The sequence below is a fragment of the Pocillopora damicornis genome, chromosome 5, assembly GCF_964200805.1.
Source record: "Pocillopora damicornis chromosome 5, jaPocDami1.2, whole genome shotgun sequence".
Classification (NCBI taxonomy): Eukaryota; Metazoa; Cnidaria; class Anthozoa; order Scleractinia; family Pocilloporidae; genus Pocillopora; species Pocillopora damicornis.
The window spans coordinates 6,421,344-6,443,965 of NC_142674.1; the positions used below are offsets into that span (position 1 = coordinate 6,421,344).

Below are 22,622 nucleotides of genomic sequence, written 5' to 3' on the forward strand. Positions count from 1 at the left end.
TTACACATTCCCTAAGGTGCTGAGAAGGAGAATTTGTTTAACAATCAAGAGCTTCTTTAAATGGTGATCATTTTGCTTATTTTCATGACCTTGTCAGATTTAGGGTTGATATCATACAAGGAAATTAGATGTTAGTCACTCTTAGGGTCAAAGGGTAAATGAGTTTCTCATTAGATTGTGATAATGTGACCATGACAAGATTTTGATGATGATTCAGTCAACAAATGTCTCACACAAGCCACTTCTCAGTAACATTAATGGTACACACGAATGACATAGTGGTCAGGGTGCTTGCCTCCCACTGTTGTGGCCCCTTGTTCAATTTCTGAGCCTGGTGTCACATGTGGGATGAGTTCGATGTTAGTTCTTGTCCATGCCCTGTGGGTTTTCTCCAGTTCCTCTGGTTTTCCTCCCTCTAGGTAGGAGGAGCTACCTTGCAGAATGTCCACTGCTAATTTATTATGATGATTAAAACAGTTGAACCTGTATTAAGCAACACCATATTAAGCAGTTGGTTTTTCAAAGTCCTGAAATTTTTGTCTCTTTATTAGTCATTTTCATCTCTATTCAGTGGTTGTGGTAACCCTTTAGGAAGTCCCATTGGCCTGTTTAAATTGTTCTCCACCTGTACTGAGTAGTCAATTGAAGCACTAGCACTGAAAGAAAACTAAGCATTGTCTGCCAGATAAAATTTAATCCATGTTTCTCTCTCAAATGCAGTTAGTTTTTTTTTTAAATTTTATTAGTAAATCAAGTCAAGTTCTTTTCTATTGAGTTTAGGATGTAGATGATCAGAACACTAAAACATTTTTCATCCTCATAATTCCCTTAGGACAGATGATCATTAACCACAACACAAATTAGTCACAAATGATGATATCAATAATTTTTAATTTTAATCATACACAAGTCACTGCCCAGAAATATTCACAGTAAATACCCCCACAAAGAACATTTGAGAGCTTACAAGACACCAGGTAATATGCAAGTTCTTTTTTTTAAAATCTACATTAGATCAATTTCCCTTCCAGTTAAACCCTTCCACACCCTAGATCCCACAATCAAAATTTACCTGTTCATTTTTTTATAATTCCTGGTAGACCATTTAGTTTCTCATATGAGAATTAAGTATCAAATTTAACAGTATCCTAAAAACAGTGTCCCTGTTTTTTTTTCCCTGTTTGCTTGAAGAGGTTGTGTCAATGATTTTTTTTAAATTACTAAAGTAATCAACTTTTCCAAGAGTAAAAGCTTTGAATCCCAACAAGAGTTTATTTCTTCCTGAACTGTAATGAACTGACATCAAATAATGGTGATATGATGGGCAGCCCATGTGGAAGCTGTTTGCTGACCTGTTCTGAAGTTGTTTAGCTGTTTGTTTCAATGTCTCAGTTCAAAATACTTACAGGGTGAAATGAAGAAATGTCCAGTTGGTATTCTTTTTATCTAGCTCAAGATTAACTGAGAATAAAAACAGACCAACCAGGTTTGTGACAGAGAGATTATTTTTAAAAATCAACACTTATTCAAAGAATATTTCAGCTGAGACAGAGTGGTTCTTTTCTCTGGTAAAAGAGGTCTGCAGTCTGCAATTTTGACAAGGGTTCATACACCCCTGTACTAAAAAACAACAAAATTGAGATGCCAGTGGTTTAAAACCAAAAGTGCTTAAATAAAACTAAGAGAAAATCAATCTTTTTCTTTAAAATCAACTGCACTACCATTGCTTTTCTTGTTCTAAACAATAAGATAATGGAATCACATCTCTCTGTGTTCTTTTTTGCCCTACTCTTTCTGTACACTATTAATTTTTCCTGTGGCCTTAGATCATTGTCATTGTTCTATCTGCATGGTACTGTCAGTTCATTGGATCTTGTGAATTTTCTAGAGTTACTACTTCTACTGCTTGAGTGGCAACAGGGACACCTTCACATGTGTCAACTATCTGGGTGTGGACTTCATGTCCCATTGTGGAGGTCGTCACTGTCTGAATTATTGAATGAGGTGCCATTGCTACTTGGGGAACTGATGCAGAGATGTACTGAGAATGAGTACTAGCAGGTAAATGATGAGTTTGAATCTGCATGAGAGATGCTGCTGCCTGAACTGGGATGGTGACCATGTTAGAAGTATTCAAGTTATCCTGAACATTTGCCAATGCTGCAGCTGCAGCAGCAGCATGTTCTGGCAAAACAATCTGCCCTCCATCAGCAAGGGTGGCTTCTGCTAGAGTGGCAACAGCTGCTTGTGCAATAGCCTCTGTGTGTGACAAATCACTTTGGTCAATTCCCACTCCGTCACCCTGACCTGGATGAGGAAGAGTTACTTCTACTTGAGTTGCTGCAGCAACTTCAGCCAATGTTGCCACAGCCTGGGTTGCTTCTGTTTGCGAAGTGGTTGCATCTGATAGAGTGCTGACAGCACCTGATGCATCTACTTGTATCAGCGACACTGTTCCATCAGCATTTGAAATGGTATGTACCATCTGATGCTGTTGCTGTACATACTGGTGCTGTGTGGCATCTCCCTCAGAGAAAGCTGGTAACAGATCTTCCCTTCCATGGAACTTGTAGCAGTTCTTCACAATCTGTCGCAGAGCATTTGTCCAGGAGATTCTAGCTTTTTCATCTTCACTGCGACAATCACTGCGAACATTCTGCCACGGCAAATCTGATGGCCACCAAGCTGGGCGTGTTGAATCCTTCCCCCAGCCTGGCTTCCCACGACCAGTGGAATAGCGCAACATCATGGGAATAAATGCTCTGAGCTGGGCTTGGGTCATTTTGTCAACAGGAGTTGGAATGCCATCGATGACAAGAGGGGGTAGTGTGTAGATATCTGGATTTTCTGGGGGAGGTGGAGGGGCATGCTCTGCTAAAGCATGCTCTAGATCTTGAAGAACAAGCTGTTTAAGGTTTCGAACCACATTTTCTAAAGGAACGGCACCAAACACCTTAAAAAGCGGATTTGGCTTTCCAGGGCACACGCACAACACAACAGCTTGCTGTCCTACTCGAGTTGTGTACTCGTCAATCGTCGCTCTCAATTTCCGCAGTAGACGAGTTTGTTGGCGTTTTCGGATCGAAGGGTTCGTTTCAAACGAATGTGGCCTTTTCCGCTTCTTTCCAGTCGCAATAGCCGCTGCGGCAGCCACTCCAACTGGCCCTGCTGCCGCAAGCTGTGCTGTGACTTCATCGCCGACCGTGGAATTCAGCAGGTCCGAGCCGTCGAAGGTTGTCGACTCCGGCGAAGATGGCTCATCATCCGACATTTGACTCATCGACTGAGACATGGAATGAGACATCTGCAAGGTCTGTAAATTGCCTTGCGTCAGAGCTTGGGATAACCCCACTTGATGAAGACCGACTTGAGCCAGTTTGCTATGGGAAAATAATTCAAAACATACAGTCACCTTTGAGACCGAACACAATTACACCAGTTTTTTGATGACTGTTCACTGAATCTTCACGCGACGAATTAATACAAAATTCATGTCGAAACCTTCGCTACAACTCAAGTTTCTCATCAGAAAAATCCCAAGAAAAATTAACAAAATGTCGCGGCTGTAGTCCACTCTATCGCCATAAATCGCTTCTATTTCCGTGGTTGATCGCGAGAGAGCAAGCCCCTTTTTGTTCGAAAATTACAATCTTTTCGTCTGGTAAACTTCTCCTTTCGCTACAAAAGCCCCGCGGTCATACTTACACTTTCAATCGACAAACTAAGCTCCATAACTGCTGAAATAAGACGAGTGCCTTAGGTTAAACACAGTAAAGATACCTGGTTTGACGGCAGGATCAAAATAACTCAGCAAAGTTTCTGAATCTGCGCAAAGAAGCTGTCCGTTCGACTTGCGCGGAAAAGAGAACGCGATGGCGGCTGCTCAATAGAACTAACTGGCGTGGGGCTGCCACGCATGTGCTAACCAAACTGCGGGGTGTACCTCTTTCATGGAAAATTACAGGGCTTGGTGAATCTAACGCGCATTTTAATTGGCTGAAATGAATCGTGATTTCAATAAGAACTCTTCTCATTCGCTGCTATTTTTTATCTCGGATTTAGGCAAGGTGCGGTAGCACCTGCTTATCTCACCTGCTTTTAGCTTAGTTCCTTTCATCTTTTTTCTAAATATATACCATATGATCAATAAATTAGAAGGTTATGGTGTTGTTTGAATTGAGAGGGTTATATTGATATTTTTTTCCATAACCAAGCATAGTCACCTCATTTACAAGGTATTAAACAAAAAATTAATTGGGTTTTTGTCTTTGCATTTTCTTTCCTTTTTGGAAACTACCCACTATCGACCAAGTTGTGTTTTCATACGCATGTTCTGACAATCACTGTTACTACCCAATTAGAAAAATAAAATCAAGTGAACTTCAAATACTCTAATCACAAAGAAGTGAATCGGTGAGTGATCTCAAATTAAATAACCTTTTTTAATTTTGCATGCTATCTTTCTTCATTTTTTTTTTAACACTAGTCAATGGTGGCTCTTAAGTCACATAAAGGGGCTGAATTAAGGACAGGATAAGAATCTTCAAATCATGTGACATTTGACCAAGGCCATGGAACAGGAAAACCACTCTCTATCAGTGCCAAGTTTTGCATGCAAAGTAAAGTGACTCCATTGATAAAGCTCTACACACCAAGGTCCTCAAGATTAAGTTCCCAGCCTCTTTTAGGTGCATTTGAAATCTTTGGCTCTCTAGGACTTTGGTTTTTTGTTCTGTCTCCATAGGTAGGTGTCATAGGTAATACTCCTTAATCCTCTAACAACCAGAAATGATTAACATGTAAGTTCTCCCATACATTATTCACCAAACATTTGGTGAGAAAACTCAAACTTGTCATGTTGAAGGTGCTATATACCTTGATTGATATAAAACCAAATTCTTGAAACAAGGAAATATGTAGCAGCTAGAGGGGAGAATATAAAACAATCAGATGTTAAGGTTGAACTATAATAGAGGGTCTCACTGCAAGCCCCTCTAACAACAACCCGCAGACAATCACAAACCAAATCCACTAAGTGGACAACTCCAGCCACAATTGCTCATCAGTAATTCTTGGGACATTCCCATCCCTCCCCAGGGCAAATTGTATCCTAACAGGGGTGTAGCTGGGAGGTATTCTGAAGTTCCCATGATCCTATCCTCTTGCGAGATACTTTTATTGGTGTCAAGAGCACACAAATCTAAAAACACAGCTTTATGAAAATGTGCAAATCTTGAAAATTTACATGGTAAACACTCAATTTGCTGATCCTACTCTCAGCATGATTAATAGCTTGATCATACACATGAAAGAGCAGCCATAAAACCACATCATGTAAGGTTGCATGGGAATTTGTAACTTTGAACCCAGTGCCTTTTCAAAAATTTCTAGCCTTGCTCCTGTATGAAGTTTAAGATGACAATTTCAATTAACTTCTGTCAATTACTGCAAATAGCATTAACAATACCAAAAATTGTTGGTGTTGTTACAAAGTAATTTATTATACTTCTCATATAAATAATGAAATTACAATAATCTTCCCAATTAATTTACTGTATTCAAAATATGTTCCATGAGATCAAACATTATACAAAATGATATCAAAATTTACTGCTGACAATTCTCTGGGTTAGTTTCTATTGTTTTGTTTCTGATTGAAAAGAAATCTGCAAAAGTCTGCCACCAAGCCACACTGACAAGCAACACAGATCAAAGGCATTCTTACTGAGATCAGTTTTAGATAAGGATGGTAACATACACAAAGGATGAAAACAGAAATAGAGATAAACTTGGCACAAAATACAAAAATCATTTCAGCTTGAGACTTCAACCCTTTAACTCCCAGAAGTGATTAACCTGTAACCTCTCCCTGTAATATTCATACATCATCCAGCAAACAGGTAATGAGAATACTCTAACTTATCAAGTAGATGTTATCTACCACTTAATGCTCATAACTTATTCGTAAAGAAATATATGTAGCAGCTATAGGGAAGAATTAACAAGCAGGTATTTGGAGTTAATTGATTTGAATTGTATCATATAAATAAACACCACATACACAGCAAGAGCTTACACATTTCAGCTACAAGTCAGGAACCAAATGCAAAACATTCACCTTCCCCAGATATACAAAGTACTTATTACCACATTTGATCCAAAAACATATTCAAACAAGTGAGATTAGTCTGGTTGAAAACTCTGAAGGAAAAAAAAATTGAAAGCAATCTTTGCAGTAATGAACACTACATAAGCAGTAGCAAAAACAAGGTCTGAATGGGATTCAAATGCATGACCTCTGCAAAAGATTGTCAGAAAAAAAGGACAAAAGTGCACATGACAGTTTTGAAAGATAATCTGGGTATCTGGTAATAAACAGATTTTAAAATTCACATAAAGAAATAAATTTAATAAAACTGCTATACTTCTTCCTTACAGTGGCATTTTCTCAGACTTCCCTAATGGAACCATAACCTAAAAGCTACCAATATTACCTTCCTGAGTTGTCTTGTGCACTTTTACATTTTTTTCTTGACTGTTCTTGAAACAGATTAATTAAAAAGTGACCAATGACTTTTACAGAAAGGCAAGGAAAGTTTTCCCTTTTGAATTTGTGGCTTGTGAAATGTGGCACTGTGGTGGTGTGGTTTTTAAAATTTGAGCATGAAACAGGATCTCCTTTCACTACCCTCCCAGGTGCTCTACCCAATTTAAGTTTCCCCTTCTTCCCTGCCCCCTCCCAGTGCCTAACCCCCCCCCCCTTACTGAGATTGTACAGTAATCATTTTCTTCTAATCCCACCTCTGATTGAGGGGGTTTACGTGATAAATAAGGGAGGATCTTCTCTGACAAAGGTGGCCTGGCTACAAGGTTTAATAGGAAAATTAGGTGGGTTAACCTATTGCCATAAAAATCGATAACAGGTCTATTTCACATGAAAACACTCCAGCATGCACAATCCTTCATCTCGTGCAAATTCGCAATGATAAGTATATGTACATTACAGCTTCTCACACCTTTCTAATGTCTTAAGGAAATTATGACAAGTTAGATCCTTAAAATATTGCAAATCTTACTGCTGGAATATAACTCCAAGGCCCAATTTACTCAAGCAAGCAACATCAAACACATGCCAAACGCAGCTTCCTCTTTTTGCTTCCTGCTGACAGTTCGCAGAGCCCTCTTATTGGGGAGACGTTTGTGAAAGTATTATGTATGGGTAATCACCGGCGTCAAAGAGATTACTTCCAGAACCTACCAAGACTTTATTTCTTCTTTTTTCCTTTTCCTTTCTTCTTTTTACCCTTTTTTCCTCCGGCTTCCCAGCCAAATCCTCTAAATCCCAGGAACTGTGGAGCATTGTGTGCAATATAGTAACCATTAACCATTGCATCAGGACTCAACAGATCCACATCACGCTTGGTTTTCAAAGGGGACGGCGATCGAGACTTTTTGCCACCTTTCTTTCCACCTTTTCTCGAAGGGCTGCTACTGGCTCCTCTGCTTCGACTTCTACTCTTGCCCGATTTCCTTACCTTACCAGATTTATGACCGGCCGGCTGTGGAAATACGACACGATTTGTAAAGAAAACGCAAAAGTAAACAAACCGTAGGGAAGCCATTGAAAATGTGGTAAAACCATTCAAGCGTTGAGCAGTTGTTACAAATTTTGATCAACCCTCACCATTTGGAAGGTAAAGTACGTCGATTTCCTTAGTTGAAATACCCTCTTTGCAACTAATTGTAAAAAAACTTTCAAACAGTTAACACAGTCGTATCAATTTCCTTTCTTCTATGCATTGTGTACTAATCGACTGCTCGTTTCGATGGAATGTCAGTACGTAAGCAACCCCCGCCAACTAACTTAGTTGCCATACCAACTTCGCATAAATTAACCTCTTAAACCATGCATTAGTAGTCATAATCTCTTCACATTTCCTGCGATATTAAGAAGGAGAATTTTTTTGACAATCAGGAGCTTCTTGAATTGGTGATCATTTTCTTTATTCTCATGACCTTATGCATGATTCAAGGGTAACACTGTAGAAATTGGAAGCCAGTTACCCATACTCAGCTGAGGGTTCAACTGAATATAGGCGCATAACAGCCTATGCGCTTGCAGATTTGAAAATAATTTCGAATTTGTGATCCGTCTTAACTTCTTTTTTAAGCGCCTTTTTTTTATTTCAAATTTAACTGATTTTACGATTTTGTTACATTTTACACGCATTTAGATTGAAGAGGAGAAGATGAATCCCCAACGTGAATCCCTAGGCCTGGAAAGAAAGAAACTTCACTCGATCGGAAAGCAGTTACTCTTTTATTTTGCTTGTGAAAAATGCTTTTGTTACATAACATAAAGCTGATATTGCATGTAATTGAACTTGAAACGCGGTTTTAACTTTTAAGGTACACCCCTCATTTAAAAGCAATCTGACAAATTACAATTTTCCGGAGCACATGACTCACAGGAAACTACATTTGATCAAGAGCACAACTAGGGGGTTAAATGCATTACACTTGTATTTATAGTTTTTAACCAATGAAATTGTTTTCCTTGGAGACCAGTCATTATTCATCGCCCTGGGGGAGGGGAGGGGAGGTTTCAGATTATTTCTACCAACAATAGACCCAATTAGAAATCGTAACCTGCGTAGCCAGGCTCCTAAAGGAGGGAAGAGGGGAGGCCGGAGGGGACAGTGGATGAATGGAAAAAAGGGAACACCCAATTTTTTATAATCATCCCTTTATACTCTGTTACCGAGGAATTATCCCCCCCCCCCTTCATTTCCCATTGAAACTATGTGATCCCGACAACAATCAAATCCCTTAGCCCCCCCTCCCCTCCTCCCCTCCCCTTCTCCCCGGCGGTAAATAAGGACTGGTCCCAAAAGCAGTACAGAGATAAACTTAATATCAAAGTAAGCACCTTTCTAGTTTATGATTCCATCACTTAAAAAGCCATGAAAAGTTTTGTTACGACTATTTGCTGCTCAGTGAAACTCAGGCGAAAATTGCATATACATCAACGCAAGCGGTGCCTCCATTGTCTCCCTCGCCAGCCTTCATTAGATCCTCGCCATACCACACTCGTAACTCTTGGTTGTAGTCGACGTGGGTGGGGCTGAAAAACGATAGCACTAACTCTGTGGAAAGTGAGTCATATCCAGGAATCCTGGACAATTTAACACCATCATTTACGATCAACTCGCTTGGTGGCAAAAGAACTTGATTTTCTGAGTTTGTTATGACAACATTAATCTTGTGAAGTCCCCCGTGGTACGAGCCACAGCCCCAGTAAGACCAATAAGAGACATGTCGTGTGTCACAGGAAACGTATCCGTAGAGAGGAACCAACATCACAGCAGCCAGGTTTTTATGATCACTTTTAATATAGAATCTGCCAAACTGATCGTCCTTTGCGCCAAAGCACACTGGTGAGGTATTCTGCTTTTCCCATCGATCTGTAGAGTAAACAAAAACTAAACTAATTAACAAATAGAGAAGTCTTGACTGTGCTCTGTTCTGTTGTAGACCACGCACGAATCGGCTAGAGCACGAAAGAAGTGTAGGGAAGAAGACGAGACGTAGTCAAGAGCCCAGCGATAATCGAGTGTTTCTACCCACTTCTTGAGTGCTCTGGCCGCTTCCTGAGTGCTTTACAACAGAGCAGAGCACAGTCAAGGTTTCTCTACTTGTTTTATAATAGAAAATCCGTCAAAATCCCAGTTAGAATGGTTCAAATAATCTGATTTGCTGAACAAGACTACAGCTGTCAAAGACGTCAAACCACTAAAGTTCAAAAACCATCAAATGTCACATCTGCAATAGTTTACAAACTGAAATAATTCGGCAGGTCGAAGTTAACACTTTTGCCTGAAGTTTTGTAGTCTCTAAAAAAGAATCTGAAAGTGAAATGTTCAGTCAAATCCAGCCGAATTGTGGCTCATAAAAACACGCAAGTGTTTTCACATGTCAACTAGAAAACAAACTGTTAAAGGCGAGTGTGTTATGAATCAACGACAGCTGAAATTCACCGGAACATGAAGATTGCTCGGGATGACAAAGCCGTTAAACTCGGCTGCAGTAACTGATGTGGCCTTCCAATCAACGCATCGGAAAGGATGTCAGAGCGAGCTCTTAGCTGCGATTGAATCAAGCTTATTATATATGAAGATGATTAATTTCGTACCTGAAACACAGCATTCAAGAACACACATAGCCACGAAGGCAAAGGCAAAAACTACGGAGATCTTCATTGATTTCTCTGTTTGACTTTCTTGTATACTAAAAGGAAAACAAGAAGATTTGATATGAGTGGCTGTAGTAGACAAATACCAATGACGCAAGTATATTATCAACGAGAAAAGGTTAACGAAAAAAAACCAAAAAGAATATGCTTAGATTTGATTCGGCTCAAAGGCTTGTCGTTGTCGTCTTTATAAGGCATTTACACTTCCTCACTTTTATTATTGTTCTATGGTGTGGTATTTCTCTAGTAAACAAGATTTTCATAAATTGGATCTTTAAAACAAACGTATTCTTCGATTTATTTTCAAGGATTTTAACTCTGAATACAATGATTTACTTAAAAGGGCAGGAACTGTAAACCGTAAGGACAAGCGTTTACAAAACATGATTCTTACTATTTTTAAATGTCTATATTTTTCTGATTATCCAAGATATTTAAAAGATATGTTTCGCTTGCGCTCTAGCACATATTTTTTAAGAGGACATAATATACTCTGTTTGCCTAAACCATTGACCACTTCTTATGGTATCAATTCCTTTAGTTACTTGGCAGCAATATCTTGGAATTCTCTTCCTGACCATCACGGAACTATTTCTGATTTTACTTCTTTTCGACGACTGTTATCTACTGGGTACAATAATTTACTTAAAAGGGCAGGAATTGCATACCTTTCTACATCAAGATAATCCGCTAGTTAGTTGTCTAGGTAGTTAGTTATCCTATTTGTTATAGAATTAATCTTTTTATTATAATTATTTATTAATGTAGCTTGCTCGAAGATATTAGCACCCGAGTGCTACACTGTAAATTCGAGGGTAAATAAAGTTTATTGATTGATTAATTTTTGTACTTGCGCAATCTCCTCTAAATAAGAGATTCTAGTAGTGGTAGCGTGGCGTATGATAAAGGTGGGTGTGATATCATCCACTCACCCCTCCCCAAGTTGTGCGTCCAAATGCCGTGAATGTTTTTTTGTTTCTCTAAGACTGAGCAGACGAACAAGTGAACTGAAAATCCAACGACTATCGTGCAAAAGAGTCCAGTTAGAGAATCTTAATGATAAATCAGGGTGGTATAGGCTTTGAATGAAAATCCACGAACCAAAAGGCGTGCCATGAATGTTAGCTCGATTCTAACTGTTTGGATGTTAAGAGCAGTTATTTTCGCCCAGAAAAAAGCAATTTCTTCGTCAAATTACCTTATTCCAAAGAAATCTGCCTCAGCTCTTCCTATCTTATTAGAAAAAAAGGGAGAATGCACCGCACAGAATAAAGAGCAAACTTACCTTGCACAACCGATTCGTCACGAGACTGTCTCTCGAATTCTCCGAAGTAGCTCAAACAAACCTGAGCAACTTATGGTCAAGAAAGAAACTTAACAGCCTTTTTATATGATTTGATTTGCATCAACAAGAGTTTATTAATGGTGGCTCCATCGTGAAAGACCGCTTAAGGCGAAATAAACAAAAGCTTTATCAAGTGTTTTTTCCTGACTATCGTGTATAATAGAATGATTTTCATATCACGTACTGTCATCCTCCATTGCACAGTTTTTTTTTTTTGCACAGTTACCAGAAAGTATCAGTTTCCCTGAGTATCCTATCAACATAGCTTTCCAGAATTAAACTCAAAATGTTGTTCATGTCTAAGGGGTTTTTTGCAGTAAAAATTTAAATCAGCTAACATGGCTAAGGAGCTCTCTTTTGAATGGACGATGCAAACAAGTTCTTCTTTCTTTCTTTCTGACATTACTAAACGGTCATTAAAAATGAATAGGCAAGCTTATTGACGCAAAAATAACTAACGAGTTAACGAAGCGTCAAATGAAAATGAATCCATTTGTCTGTATCATAACCGAGTAATAAAGAGGTGTAAAAAGTAATTTAGAGGCTCTACTTGGCAGGACTAACGTACTAATACAGCTGTCTACGTCGATTAACTAATAACATTAAGAAGTCGGATAGTTTTCAAAAAGTAACAGCATTATTATTGCCGATATTTCATTTCATATACGCTTAAGTGATTTTTTGTGATAAAAGCGCGCCTTTGTTCAGTGTTGCAAGAGCTGAGTTTATAAAGAGTACAATAAAGTAGACACTAATTGCGTCATGAAAAAAGAAAATCATCTGCGGGGGCTATAAACAAACAGATCGCTGCAGGAAGTACTTGAATAAAACAATGTACTTCAAACCAAATGTTTTTAGTGGTTTTAAACCCTTTTAATTATGTAGCTAAAGAAATGCAGTTTTACGCTTCTGATTTGCAGGATAAAAGCCAAGTACCAAAATGACTCCAAACTCACTATCCTCTGCATAGGAATTTTTTAGGTTTTCAAGTTAATACTATACTTGGCAACACACTTAGTGTAGGATAACTCGTAAGGATATTGCACGACTGTCAGGAATTACCACATCGAGTTGAATTACCAGAGGAGGAAAAAATAACTTAACTTAAAAAAGAACTTCCCGACGCACAAAGAACGGTTTATACGTCGGTAATTTTACACAGGGATTCAAGGTTATAATTAAGGCTCGCGAAAAGAAACTGAAATGCAACTTTTGATTTTTGCATACTACTGGTAAATCTGTAAACTTTGGTATAAAAAAACTGAAATTTCATTTAAAAAAAAAACCACAAAAGTTGTAAAAAGAAGTTGATCAATTCACGTTGCACCTGGTTAAGCTTATAAAAATTAACACGAGAGTGAGTAAATGATACTTAAGTCGATATTGGCTCGTCCCTGTCTCCACAAGGCTCAAATATTGGCGTGCAGAAGTATCTTAGCAGAAAAGATAATCAAACAGAACTTTCTTCGCCTTGACAATTTGAAAGCATACTTTTTTCCCATAAAGAAATACTGAAAGTCTTTCTACTTTGAGCAATGAAGTGTAGCAATATGATTGTGGTTTGGCGTTAGAAAGCAACGCACTTATGGTTTTCAGCCATAAATCTTTTCAAACAGCTAAATCTTAAAAGAAACTCACAATTTCCTGAATAAAATTTACAAGTTTACTGATTTGCCCACTCAAATAAAAGACTGACAGAAAAAAAAAACAGCCGACTTTACAAGTCATGCAACAAGTGTTCAAGTTATGCTAAACTAGGCGTAATGTCAGTAGTAGCCAATTACGGATGGCATTCATTTGCAGACCTAAAATATTTTTGGCAAAAAATGGCAAGTTTGGAATCATTTTTACACTTAGCTTTTTATCCTGCAAATCAGAGACGTAAAGCTACGTTATTTCAACTGCATAAAAAGGTTTAAAACGACTAAAACCATTTGGTCTGAAATAGAGTGATTTATGAATGACTTCCTGAAGTGTTCTGTTTATTGATAGCCTCGCAAATAATAGTTTTTTTTTAAATAACTCAGTTATTGTCTACTGTTATTGTATTCTTTACAAACTCTCTTATTACAACACTGAACAAAGGCTCTTTTAAAAAAAATCACTTAAACGTATCTGAAATGAATATCATTTCTCTGCACCAAGTCGTATATTGTCTGAAAATAAAGATGCTATGTTACTTTTCAAAGTGTTACATTTTCTGATGACAACTGTTAATAGCCATGCTGATCATGCCAAATAGTGTCCGGCTCTGAGTTATAATTAAGTATTTCTTCACGACACCGACAAAGTGATTCATTTTTCATGTGACAGTTTGTTAGCTCCGAAAGTTGAAGTCCTTTGTTGGACTATTTTTGCTTCAATAGGCTTGCCTATTCATTTCGGAATGACCTCTAAGTAATGTCAGAAAGAAAGAAGTGCTTGTCAGCATCGTCAATTCAAAAGACATGCTCATAAGTGAGTTCCTTAGCTATGCTACCTGAGTTAAAATATTTCCGAAAAAAAAAATCCTTGTACAGGAACATCATTTTGAGTTTCATTTCTGTAGAGCTTTGTCACCAAATGAAGCTTTTTGGTCACAGAGCTTCCAGAGCTAACAAACCGTCACAGAACAATGATATTTGTTTCATATAGGCTTAAGTTTTTTTGGGGATAAAAACGCGCCTTTGTCAGTGTTGCAAGGAGAGGAGTTTAAAACAGGGCACAACAACGGTAGACAAAGATGTGCAGAATCAAAGGCCAAGTGTAAAGATTATTTAAAACTTTTCATCTTTTGCCTAAAATATTTCAGGTCTGCCATCCGTATTTCGCTATTATAGGCCTTATGCCTAGCGTAGCACAATATCAAAATACTTTTTGCATGACTTGCAAAGTATGTTGCTTTTTTCAGTGTTTTATCTGCGCACTCAAATCATTGAGCTTGAAAATGTTATACAGGAAATTGCGGGTTTCTTTCATAGATTCTAGCCGTTTCATATATGGGTTGATTTTAAACGATTTTTGACGCAAAACCATGGGCGTGTTTGTTATGTTATTCACTAAAATGCTATTCAGGAAAATGCGGGTTTCTTTCATAGATTCTAGCCGTTTCTTATATGGGTTGATTTTAAACTATTTATGACGCAAAACCACGGGCTCGTTTGTTACGTAAAGCCAAAGCTACAATTTTTCACTTCAGTGGTTAAAGTGGGAATGCTCTGTACAATTGCTTACGCGAAAAAAGCGATGCTTGTAAATCGTCGGTACGAAGAAAGTTCTAATCACCTATCTATCCTACGGAGACACTTTTTTCTTACCTATTATTAAGTTATTTTTTTCTCAGTATATAGCTGTTTTGCTCTTTGGTAATTCAACTCGATGTGGTAATTCCTGACAGTCGTGCAATATCCTTACGAGTTATTCGACACTAAGTGTGTTGCCAAGTATAGTATTAACTTAAAAACCTAAAAAATTCCTATGCAGAGGATAGTGAGTTTGGAGTCATTTTGGTACTTGGCTTTTATCCTGCAAATCAGAAGCGTAAAACTGCATTTCTTTAGCTGCATAATTAAAAGGGTTTAAAACCACTAAAAACATTTGGTTTGAAGTACATTGTTTTATTCAAGTACTTCCTGCAGCGATCTGTTTGTTTATAGCCCCCGCAAATGATTTTCTTTTTTCATGACGCAATTATTGTCTACTTTATTGTACTCTTTATAAACTCAGCTCTTGCAACACTGAACAAAGGCGCGTTTTTATCACAAAAAATCACTTAAGCGTATATGAAATGAAATATCGACAATAATAATGCTGTCACTTTTTGAAAACTATCCGACTTCTTAATGTTATTAGTTAATCGACGTAGACAGCTGTATTAGTACGTTAGTCCTGCCAAGTAGAGCCTCTAAATTACTTTTTACACCTCTTTATTACTCGGTTATGATACAGACAAATGGATTCATTTTCATTTGACGCTTCGTTAACTCGTTAGTTATTTTTGCTTCAATAAGCTTGCCTATTCATTTCTAATGACCGTTTAGTAATGTCAGAAAGAAAGAAAGAAGAACTTGTTTGCATCGTCCATTCAAAAGAGAGCTCCTTAGCCATGTTAGCTGATTTAAATTTTTACTGCAAAAAACCCCTTAGACATGAACAACATTTTGAGTTTAATTCTGGAAAGCTATGTTGATAGGATACTCAGAGAAACTGATACTTTCTGGTAACTGTGCAAAAAAACAACAAAAAAAAACAAAAAAAACCAAATAACTGTGCAATTGAGGATGACAGTACGTGATATGAAAATTATTCTATTATACACGATAGTCAGGAAAAAACACTTGATAAAGCTTTTGTTTATTTCGCCTTAAGCGGTCTTTCACGATGGAACCACCATTAATAAACTCTTGTTGATGCAAATCAAATCATATAAAAAGGCTGTTAAGTTTCTTTCTTGACCATAAGTTGCTCAGGTTTGTTTGAGCTACTTTGGAGAATTCGAGAGACAGTCTCGTGACGAATCGGTTGTGCAAGGTAAGTTTGCTCTTTATTCTGTGCGGTGCATTCTCCCTTTTTTTCTAATAAGATAGGAAAAGCTGAAGCAGATTTCTTTGGAATAAGGTAATTTGACAAAGAGATTGTTTTTTTCTGGGCGAAAATAACTGCTCTTAACATGCACAACAGTTAGAATCGCGCTAACATTCATGGCACGCCTTTTGGTTCGTGGATTTTCATTCAAAGCCTATACCACCCTGATTTATCATTAAGATTCTCTAACTGGACTCTTTTGCACGATAGTCGTTGGATTTTCAGTTCACTTGTTCGTCTGCTCAGTCTTAGAGAAACAAAAAAACATTCACGGCATTTGGACGCACAACTTGGGGAGGGGTGAGTGGATGATATCACACCCACCTTTATCATACGCCACGCTACCACTACTAGAATCTCTTATTCAGAGGAGATTGCGCAAGTACAAAAATTAATCAATCAATAAACTTTATTTACCCTCGAATTTACAGTGTAGCACTCGGGTGCTAATATCTTCGAGCAAGCTACATTAATAAATAATTATAATAAAAAGATTAATTCTATAACAAATAGGATAACTAACTACCTAGACAACTAACTAGCGGATTATCTTGATGCAGAAAGGTATGCAATTCCTGCCCTTTTAAGTAAATTATTGTACCCAGTAGATAACAGTCGTCGAAAAGAAGTAAAATCAGAAATAGTTCCGTGATGGTCAGGAAGAGAATTCCAAGATATTGCTGCCAAGTAACTAAAGGAATTGATACCATAAGAAGTGGTCAATGGTTTAGGCAAACAGAGTATATTATGTCCTCTTAAAAAATATGTACTAGAGCGCAAGCGAAACATATCTTTTTAATATCTTGGATAATCAGAAAAATATAGACATTTAAAAATAGTAAGAATCATGTTTTGTAAGCGCTTGTCCTTACGGTTTACAGTTCCTGCCCTTTTAAGTAAATCATTGTATTCAGAGTTAAAATCCTTGAAAACAAATCGAAGAATACGTTTGTTTTAAAGATCCAATTTATCAAAATCTTGTTTACTAGAGAAATACCACACCATAGAACAATAATAAAAGTGAGGAAGTGTAAATGCCTTATAAAGACGACAACGACAAGCCTTTGAGCCGAATCAAATCTAAGCATATTCTTTTTGTTTTTTTTCGTTAGCCTTTTCTCGTTGATAATATACTTGCGTCATTGGTATTTGTCTACTACAGCCACTCATATCAAATCTTCTTGTTTTCCTTTTAGTATCCAAGACAGTCAAACAGAGAAATCAATGAAGACCTCCGTAGTTTTTGCCTTTGCCTTCGTGGCTATGTGTGTTCTTGAATGCTGTGTTTCAGGTACGAAATTAATCATCTTATATAATAAGCTTGATTCAATCGCAGCTAAGAGCTCGCTCTGACATCCTTTCCGATGCGTTGATTGGAAGGCCACATCAGTCACTGCAGCCGAGTTTAACGGCTTTGTCATCCCGAGCAATCTTCATGTTCCGGTGAATTTCAGCTGTCGTTGATTCATAACACACTCGCCTTTAACAGTTTGTTTTCTAGTTGACATGTGAAAACACTTGCGTGTTTTTATGAGCCACAATTCGGCTGGATTTGACTGAACATTTCACTTTCAGATTCTTTTTTAGAGACTACAAAACTTCAGGCAAAAGTGTTAACTTCGACCTGCCGAATTATTTCAGTTTGTAAACTATTGCAGATGTGAAATTTGATGGTTTTTGAACTTTAGTGGTTTGACGTCTTTGACAGCTGTAGTCTTGTTCAGAAAATCAGATTATTTGAACCATTCTAACTGGGATTTTGACGGATTTTCTATTATAAAACAAGTAGAGAAACCTTGACTGTGCTCTGCTCTGTTGTAAAGCACTCAGGAAGCGGCCAGAGCACTCAAGAAGTGGGTAGAAACACTCGATTATCGCTGGGCTCTTGACTACGTCTCGTCTTCTTCCCTACACTTCTTTCGTGCTCTAGCCGATTCGTGCGTGGTCTACAACAGAACAGAGCACAGTCAAGACTTCTCTATTTGTTAATTAGTTTAGTTTTTGTTTACTCTACAGATCGATGGGAAAAGCAGAATACCTCACCAGTGTGCTTTGGCGCAAAGGACGATCAGTTTGGCAGATTCTATATTAAAAGTGATTATAAAAAGCTGGCTGCTGTGAGGTTGGTTCCTCTCTACGGATACGTTTCCTGTGACACACGATATGTCTCTTATTGGTCTTACTGGGGCTGTGGCTCGTACCAAGGGGGACTTCACAAGATTAATGTTGTCATAACAAACTCAGAAAATCAAGTTCTTTTGCCACCAAGCGAGTTGATCGTAAATGATGGTGCTAAATGGTCCAGGATTCCTGGATATGACTCACTTTCCACAGAGTTAGTGCTGTCGTTTCTCAGCCCCTCCCACGTCGACTACCACCAAGAGTTACGAGTGTGGTATGGCGAGGATCTAATGAAGGCTGGCGAGGGAGACAATGGAGGCACCGCTTGCGTTGATGTATATGCAATTTTTTCGCCTGAGTTTCACTGAGCAGCAAATAGTCGTAACAAAACTTTTCATGGCTTTTTAAGTGATGGAATCATAAACTAGAAAAGTGCTTACTTTGATATTAAGTTTATCTCTGTACTGCTTTTGGGACCAGTCCTTATTTACCGCCGGGGAGAAGGGGAGGGGAGGAGGGGAGGGGGGGGGGGGCTAAGGGATTTGATTGTTGTCGGGATCACATAGTTTCAATGGGAAATGAAGGGGGGGGGATAATTCCTCGGTAACAGAGTATGAAGGGACGATTGTAAAAAATTGAGTATTCCCTTTTTTCCATTCATCCACTGTCCCCTCCGGCCTCCCCTCTTCCCTCCTTTAGGAGCCTGGCTACGCAGGTTACGATTTCTAATAGGGTCTATTGTTCGTAGAAATAATCCGAAACCTCCCCTCTCCCAGGGCGATGAATAACGACTGGTCTCCAAGGAAAACAATTTTATTGGTTAAAAACTATAAATACAAGTGTAATGCATTTAACCCCCTAGTTGTGCTCTTGATCAAATGTAGTTTCCTGTTATCATGTGCTCCGGAAATTTGTAATTTGACTGAGTGCTTTTAAACGAGGGATGTACCTTAAAATTTAAAACCGCGTTTCAAGGGCAAATACATGCAATGTCAGCTTTATGTTATGTAACAAAAGCATTTTTGACAAGTAAAATAAAAGATTAACTGCTTTCCGATCGAGTGAAGTTTCTTTCTTTCCAGGCCTAGGGATTCACGTTGGGGATTCATCTTCTCCTCTTCAATCTAAATGCGTGTAAAATGTAACAAAATCGTAAAATCAGTTAAATTTGAAATAAAAAAAGGCGCTTAAAAGAGAAATTAAAACGGATCACAAATTCGAAATTATTTTCAAATCTGCAAGTGCATAGGCTGTTGCGCGCCTATATTCAGTTGAACCCTCAGCTGAGTATGGGTAACTGGCTTCCAATTTCTACAGTATTACCTTGAATCATGCATAAGGTCATGAGAATAAAGAAAATGATCACCAATTTAAGAAGCTCCTGATTGCCAAACAAATTCTCCTTCTTAATATCGCAGGAAATGTGAAGAGATTATGGCTACTAATGCATGGTTTAAGAGGTTAATTTATGCGAAGTTGGTATGGCAACTAAGTTGGCGGGGTTGCTTACGTACTGACATTCCATCGAAACGAGCAGTCGATTAGTACACAATGCATAGAAGAAAGGAAATTGATACGACTGTGTTAACTGTTTGAAAGCTTTTTTACAATTATTTGCAAAGAGGGTATTTCAACTAAGGAAATCGACGTACTTTATCTTCCAAATGGTGAGGGTTGATCAAAATTTGTAACAACTGCTCAACGCTTGAATGGTTTTACCACATTTTCAATGGCTTCCCTACGGTTTGTTTACTTTTGCGTTTCCTTTTCAAATCGTGTCGTATTTTCACAGCCGGCCGGTCATAAATCTGGTAAGGTAAGGAAATCGGGCAAGAGTAGAAGTCGAAGCAGAGGAGCCAGTAGCAGCCCTTCGAGAAAAGGTGGAAAGAAAGGTGGCAAAAAGTCTCGATCGCCGTCCCCTTTGAAAACCAAGCGTGATGTGGATTTGTTGAGTCCTGATGCAATGGTTAATGGTTACTATATTGCACACAATGCCCCGCAGTTCCTGGGATTTGGAAATTGGAAAAGCGGAAGTGCAAATAGCTTATTCAGGGGGTGACTGTGCAGACACGAAAGACAAGTTTACTTTGTATAAACCACGGGACATTGACGGATTGGATTTTTCCTGTTTTTGCTAATGACCAAAAACAGCTTTTATTTCTGTTTCCATAACTACGAATATGGCTTTCATATTCATTTCTTAACCATATATATGATTTTTATACATTCAAAGTCATTAGTTGATCACTTCACGGGTTTATTATGAACCTACGTAATGACCAGCTCCAATTGGCTCGTTAGCTCAGTTGATAGAGCACTGCACCGGTATCGCAAGGGGTCATGGTTTCAAATCCCGTATAGGAGTACTTATTAGATTAGGGACACTTATTGACTAAAAAGAGTCGAGGGGGCGCTTAATAGGGAGGGAAGCTTATTGGAACGAGGGTGCCAAATTAAATATTTACGGTATTTGCTCCCTATGGCCGAAATTTCGTCTTCCATGTCCGATTAGGGATGTGTGTATTGGAGTGAGCTTTGCGAGAAAAAAAATGAGAATTTTCCTGGGAAGAAGGAAAGGTTACACTGTCTACTTTTTTTTCTCCCTAATTAAAAATTAAACCGTTTCTTATGCAATTTTGACTTGCATTTGGAAAACAATACTAAGAACTGGGTTGAAGATTTCACTTTTCCTTTTATTAGCATAGGGCTTTCGCAGCTTCGTCGGGTTGATTAGGTTTTTCTCCTTTCCTGAATGTTACTACTACGATTGGTTTTTTTATTCGAATAACAAACATGTTTTATTAACACGAGGAACAAATTTCTGTTTACTTTACAGATAGATGGCAAAAGCAGAATACAGCGCCAGAGTGTTTTGGCGCAAAGAACGGAAAGTTTAGAAGTTTTAATGTTAAAACTGCTCAAAAGCTGGCCACTGTGAAGTTGGTTCATCTCTACGGGTACGTGTTCTGTGACACACGATATGTCTCTTATTGGTCTTACTGGGGCTGTGGCTTGTACGGCTGGGGACGGGGCAAGATTAATGTTGTTATAACGACCTCAACAAATCAAGTTCTTTTGCCACCACGCGAGTTCATCGTATTTGATCGTTCTAAATGGTCCAAGGTTCCTGGATATGATTCACTCTCCTCAGAGTTGGTGCTGTCGTTTTTCAGCCCCACCCTCGTCGAACTCAACCAAGGGGGATAAATCATCTGTAACAGAATTACAGAAAATTGGGTGTTCTCTGTACTCCATTCATCCACTGTCCCCTCCCGTCTTCCCTCCTTAAGGAGGCTGGCAGGTTACGATTTCTAATAGAGTCTATTGGTCTTAGAAATAATTCGAAACCTTCCCCATCTCTCCCCCCCCCCCCTCGCCCCCTTGGGACGATGAATAATGACGGGTCCTTAAGGAAAATAAGTTCATTAGTTAACAACTATAAATGCAAGTGTGAGTAGGACTGGTCAGGCATCTAACTCATTAGTTCTGCTCTTAATTACATGTAGTTTCCAGTTGTCAAGTGCTCCGGAAAATTGTAATCTGTCAGAATGCTTTCACACGAGGGGTGCACCTTAAAAAGATGATAATAGAAATAAAAAAATAAAAACCACGTTTCTAAGGCAGATACATGTTTGGTCAGCTTTATGTTGTGTAACACAAGCATTTTTCACGAGGAAAATAAAAGAGGAACTGCTTCCCGATCGAGTCAAGTTTCTTTCTTTCCAAGAGTTCATCTTCTCCTCGAGCCTCTAAATGCGTGTAAAATGTAACAAATTGACGGAAAAGATTGAAAAGGAAGGACAATTACATATATTATCAAGAAAGGACATTTCTGTCGATTGTAAAAGCAGTTACGCTTTGAAATCAAAAAAGGCGTTTAAAACGAATTCCAAACGGATCACTAATTCGAAACTATTTTCAAACTTGAAGTCCTCTTTAACAACATTGCTTGGGTAAATTTGCCACAAAAGCCTTCAATAATAACAACCAAGTTATTTTCTGTCCATTCGTATTCATCTTATGCCACTAAACTATATTTGGTGTGATTTTTTCTCTTTGGAAGACTTCAGTTAAATGACTTAACTTATGTCGTTTGAAGATGTAGGCCATCGACTCCATTTATTTTTGCCCTCCAGTTAGCTTTCAACTTTCCCGCGAAAACAAACCAAAATGGCGGCGTCAGGCTGCGAGGAGCTTGGATCCGACACGCGTACTTTGCATTGTGGGTAGATAATAACAGCGGTTCGATATAACGAAGAAAGGACAGCAAGTAAAGCGAAATGTACACCAGGTAATATCGTTTGTACACCATATAATGCGTAAACTACCCTATATAATGAC

At 38.3% G+C, this 22,622-nt stretch overlaps 3 protein-coding genes and 1 long non-coding RNA gene across 5 annotated transcripts; 1 reads left to right on the top strand and 3 right to left on the bottom strand.

Annotated features, from left to right (window-relative positions):
• Window positions 1-870: 870 nt before the first annotated feature.
• On the bottom strand, window positions 871-3,932 carry LOC113677201 (DNA-binding protein P3A2). 2 transcript variants are annotated; one of them, XM_027193967.2, is made up of 2 exons: window positions 3,781-3,932; window positions 871-3,380 (listed from the first exon to the last, which is right to left on the bottom strand). In XM_027193967.2, exon 2 carries the CDS (start codon window positions 3,302-3,304, stop codon window positions 1,859-1,861), a length of 1,446 nt encoding a protein of 481 aa, XP_027049768.2. In that variant the 5' UTR covers window positions 3,305-3,380; window positions 3,781-3,932; the 3' UTR covers window positions 871-1,858. The 2 variants fall into 2 exon arrangements, with proteins under 2 accessions (XP_027049768.2, XP_027049769.2); XM_027193968.2 differs by having other exon boundaries at window positions 3,706-3,894.
• Window positions 3,933-4,578: 646 nt separating this feature from the next.
• On the bottom strand, window positions 4,579-7,399 carry LOC149044868 (uncharacterized). The gene is made up of 4 exons (XR_016187068.1): window positions 7,258-7,399; window positions 6,495-6,540; window positions 4,876-4,923; window positions 4,579-4,775 (listed from the first exon to the last, which is right to left on the bottom strand). It is a non-coding gene; the product is annotated as an uncharacterized LOC149044868 (long non-coding RNA).
• A 904-nt stretch (window positions 7,400-8,303) lies between these two features.
• Window positions 8,304-11,639, bottom strand: LOC149044869 (uncharacterized). Its single transcript, XM_089207983.1, has 3 exons — window positions 11,538-11,639; window positions 10,193-10,287; window positions 8,304-9,464 (listed from the first exon to the last, which is right to left on the bottom strand). The coding sequence occupies exons 2-3, from the start codon at window positions 10,257-10,259 to the stop codon at window positions 9,004-9,006; spliced, it is 528 nt and encodes a 175-aa protein (XP_089064109.1). The 5' UTR covers window positions 10,260-10,287; window positions 11,538-11,639; the 3' UTR covers window positions 8,304-9,003.
• A 4,335-nt stretch (window positions 11,640-15,974) lies between these two features.
• On the top strand, window positions 15,975-19,338 carry LOC149044870 (uncharacterized). The gene is made up of 3 exons (XM_089207984.1): window positions 15,975-16,106; window positions 17,357-17,451; window positions 18,177-19,338. Exons 2-3 carry the CDS (start codon window positions 17,385-17,387, stop codon window positions 18,647-18,649), a joined length of 540 nt encoding a protein of 179 aa, XP_089064110.1. The 5' UTR covers window positions 15,975-16,106; window positions 17,357-17,384; the 3' UTR covers window positions 18,650-19,338.
• Window positions 19,339-22,622: the final 3,284 nt, after the last annotated feature.

Bases quoted from the DNA above. Each gene is read 5' to 3' on its own strand.
- LOC113677201 (XM_027193967.2), bottom strand. From the start codon at position 3,304: ATGTCTCATTCCATGTCTCAGTCGATGAGTCAAATGTCGGATGATGAG.
- LOC149044869 (XM_089207983.1), bottom strand. From the start codon at position 10,259: ATGAAGATCTCCGTAGTTTTTGCCTTTGCCTTCGTGGCTATGTGTGTT. The intron at 9,465-10,192 runs GTACGAAATTAA...TTTACTCTACAG, and splicing joins TCTTGAATGCTGTGTTTCAG to ATCGATGGGAAAAGCAGAAT.
- LOC149044870 (XM_089207984.1), top strand. From the start codon at position 17,385: ATGAAGACCTCCGTAGTTTTTGCCTTTGCCTTCGTGGCTATGTGTGTT. The intron at 17,452-18,176 runs GTACGAAATTAA...TTTACTCTACAG, and splicing joins TCTTGAATGCTGTGTTTCAG to ATCGATGGGAAAAGCAGAAT.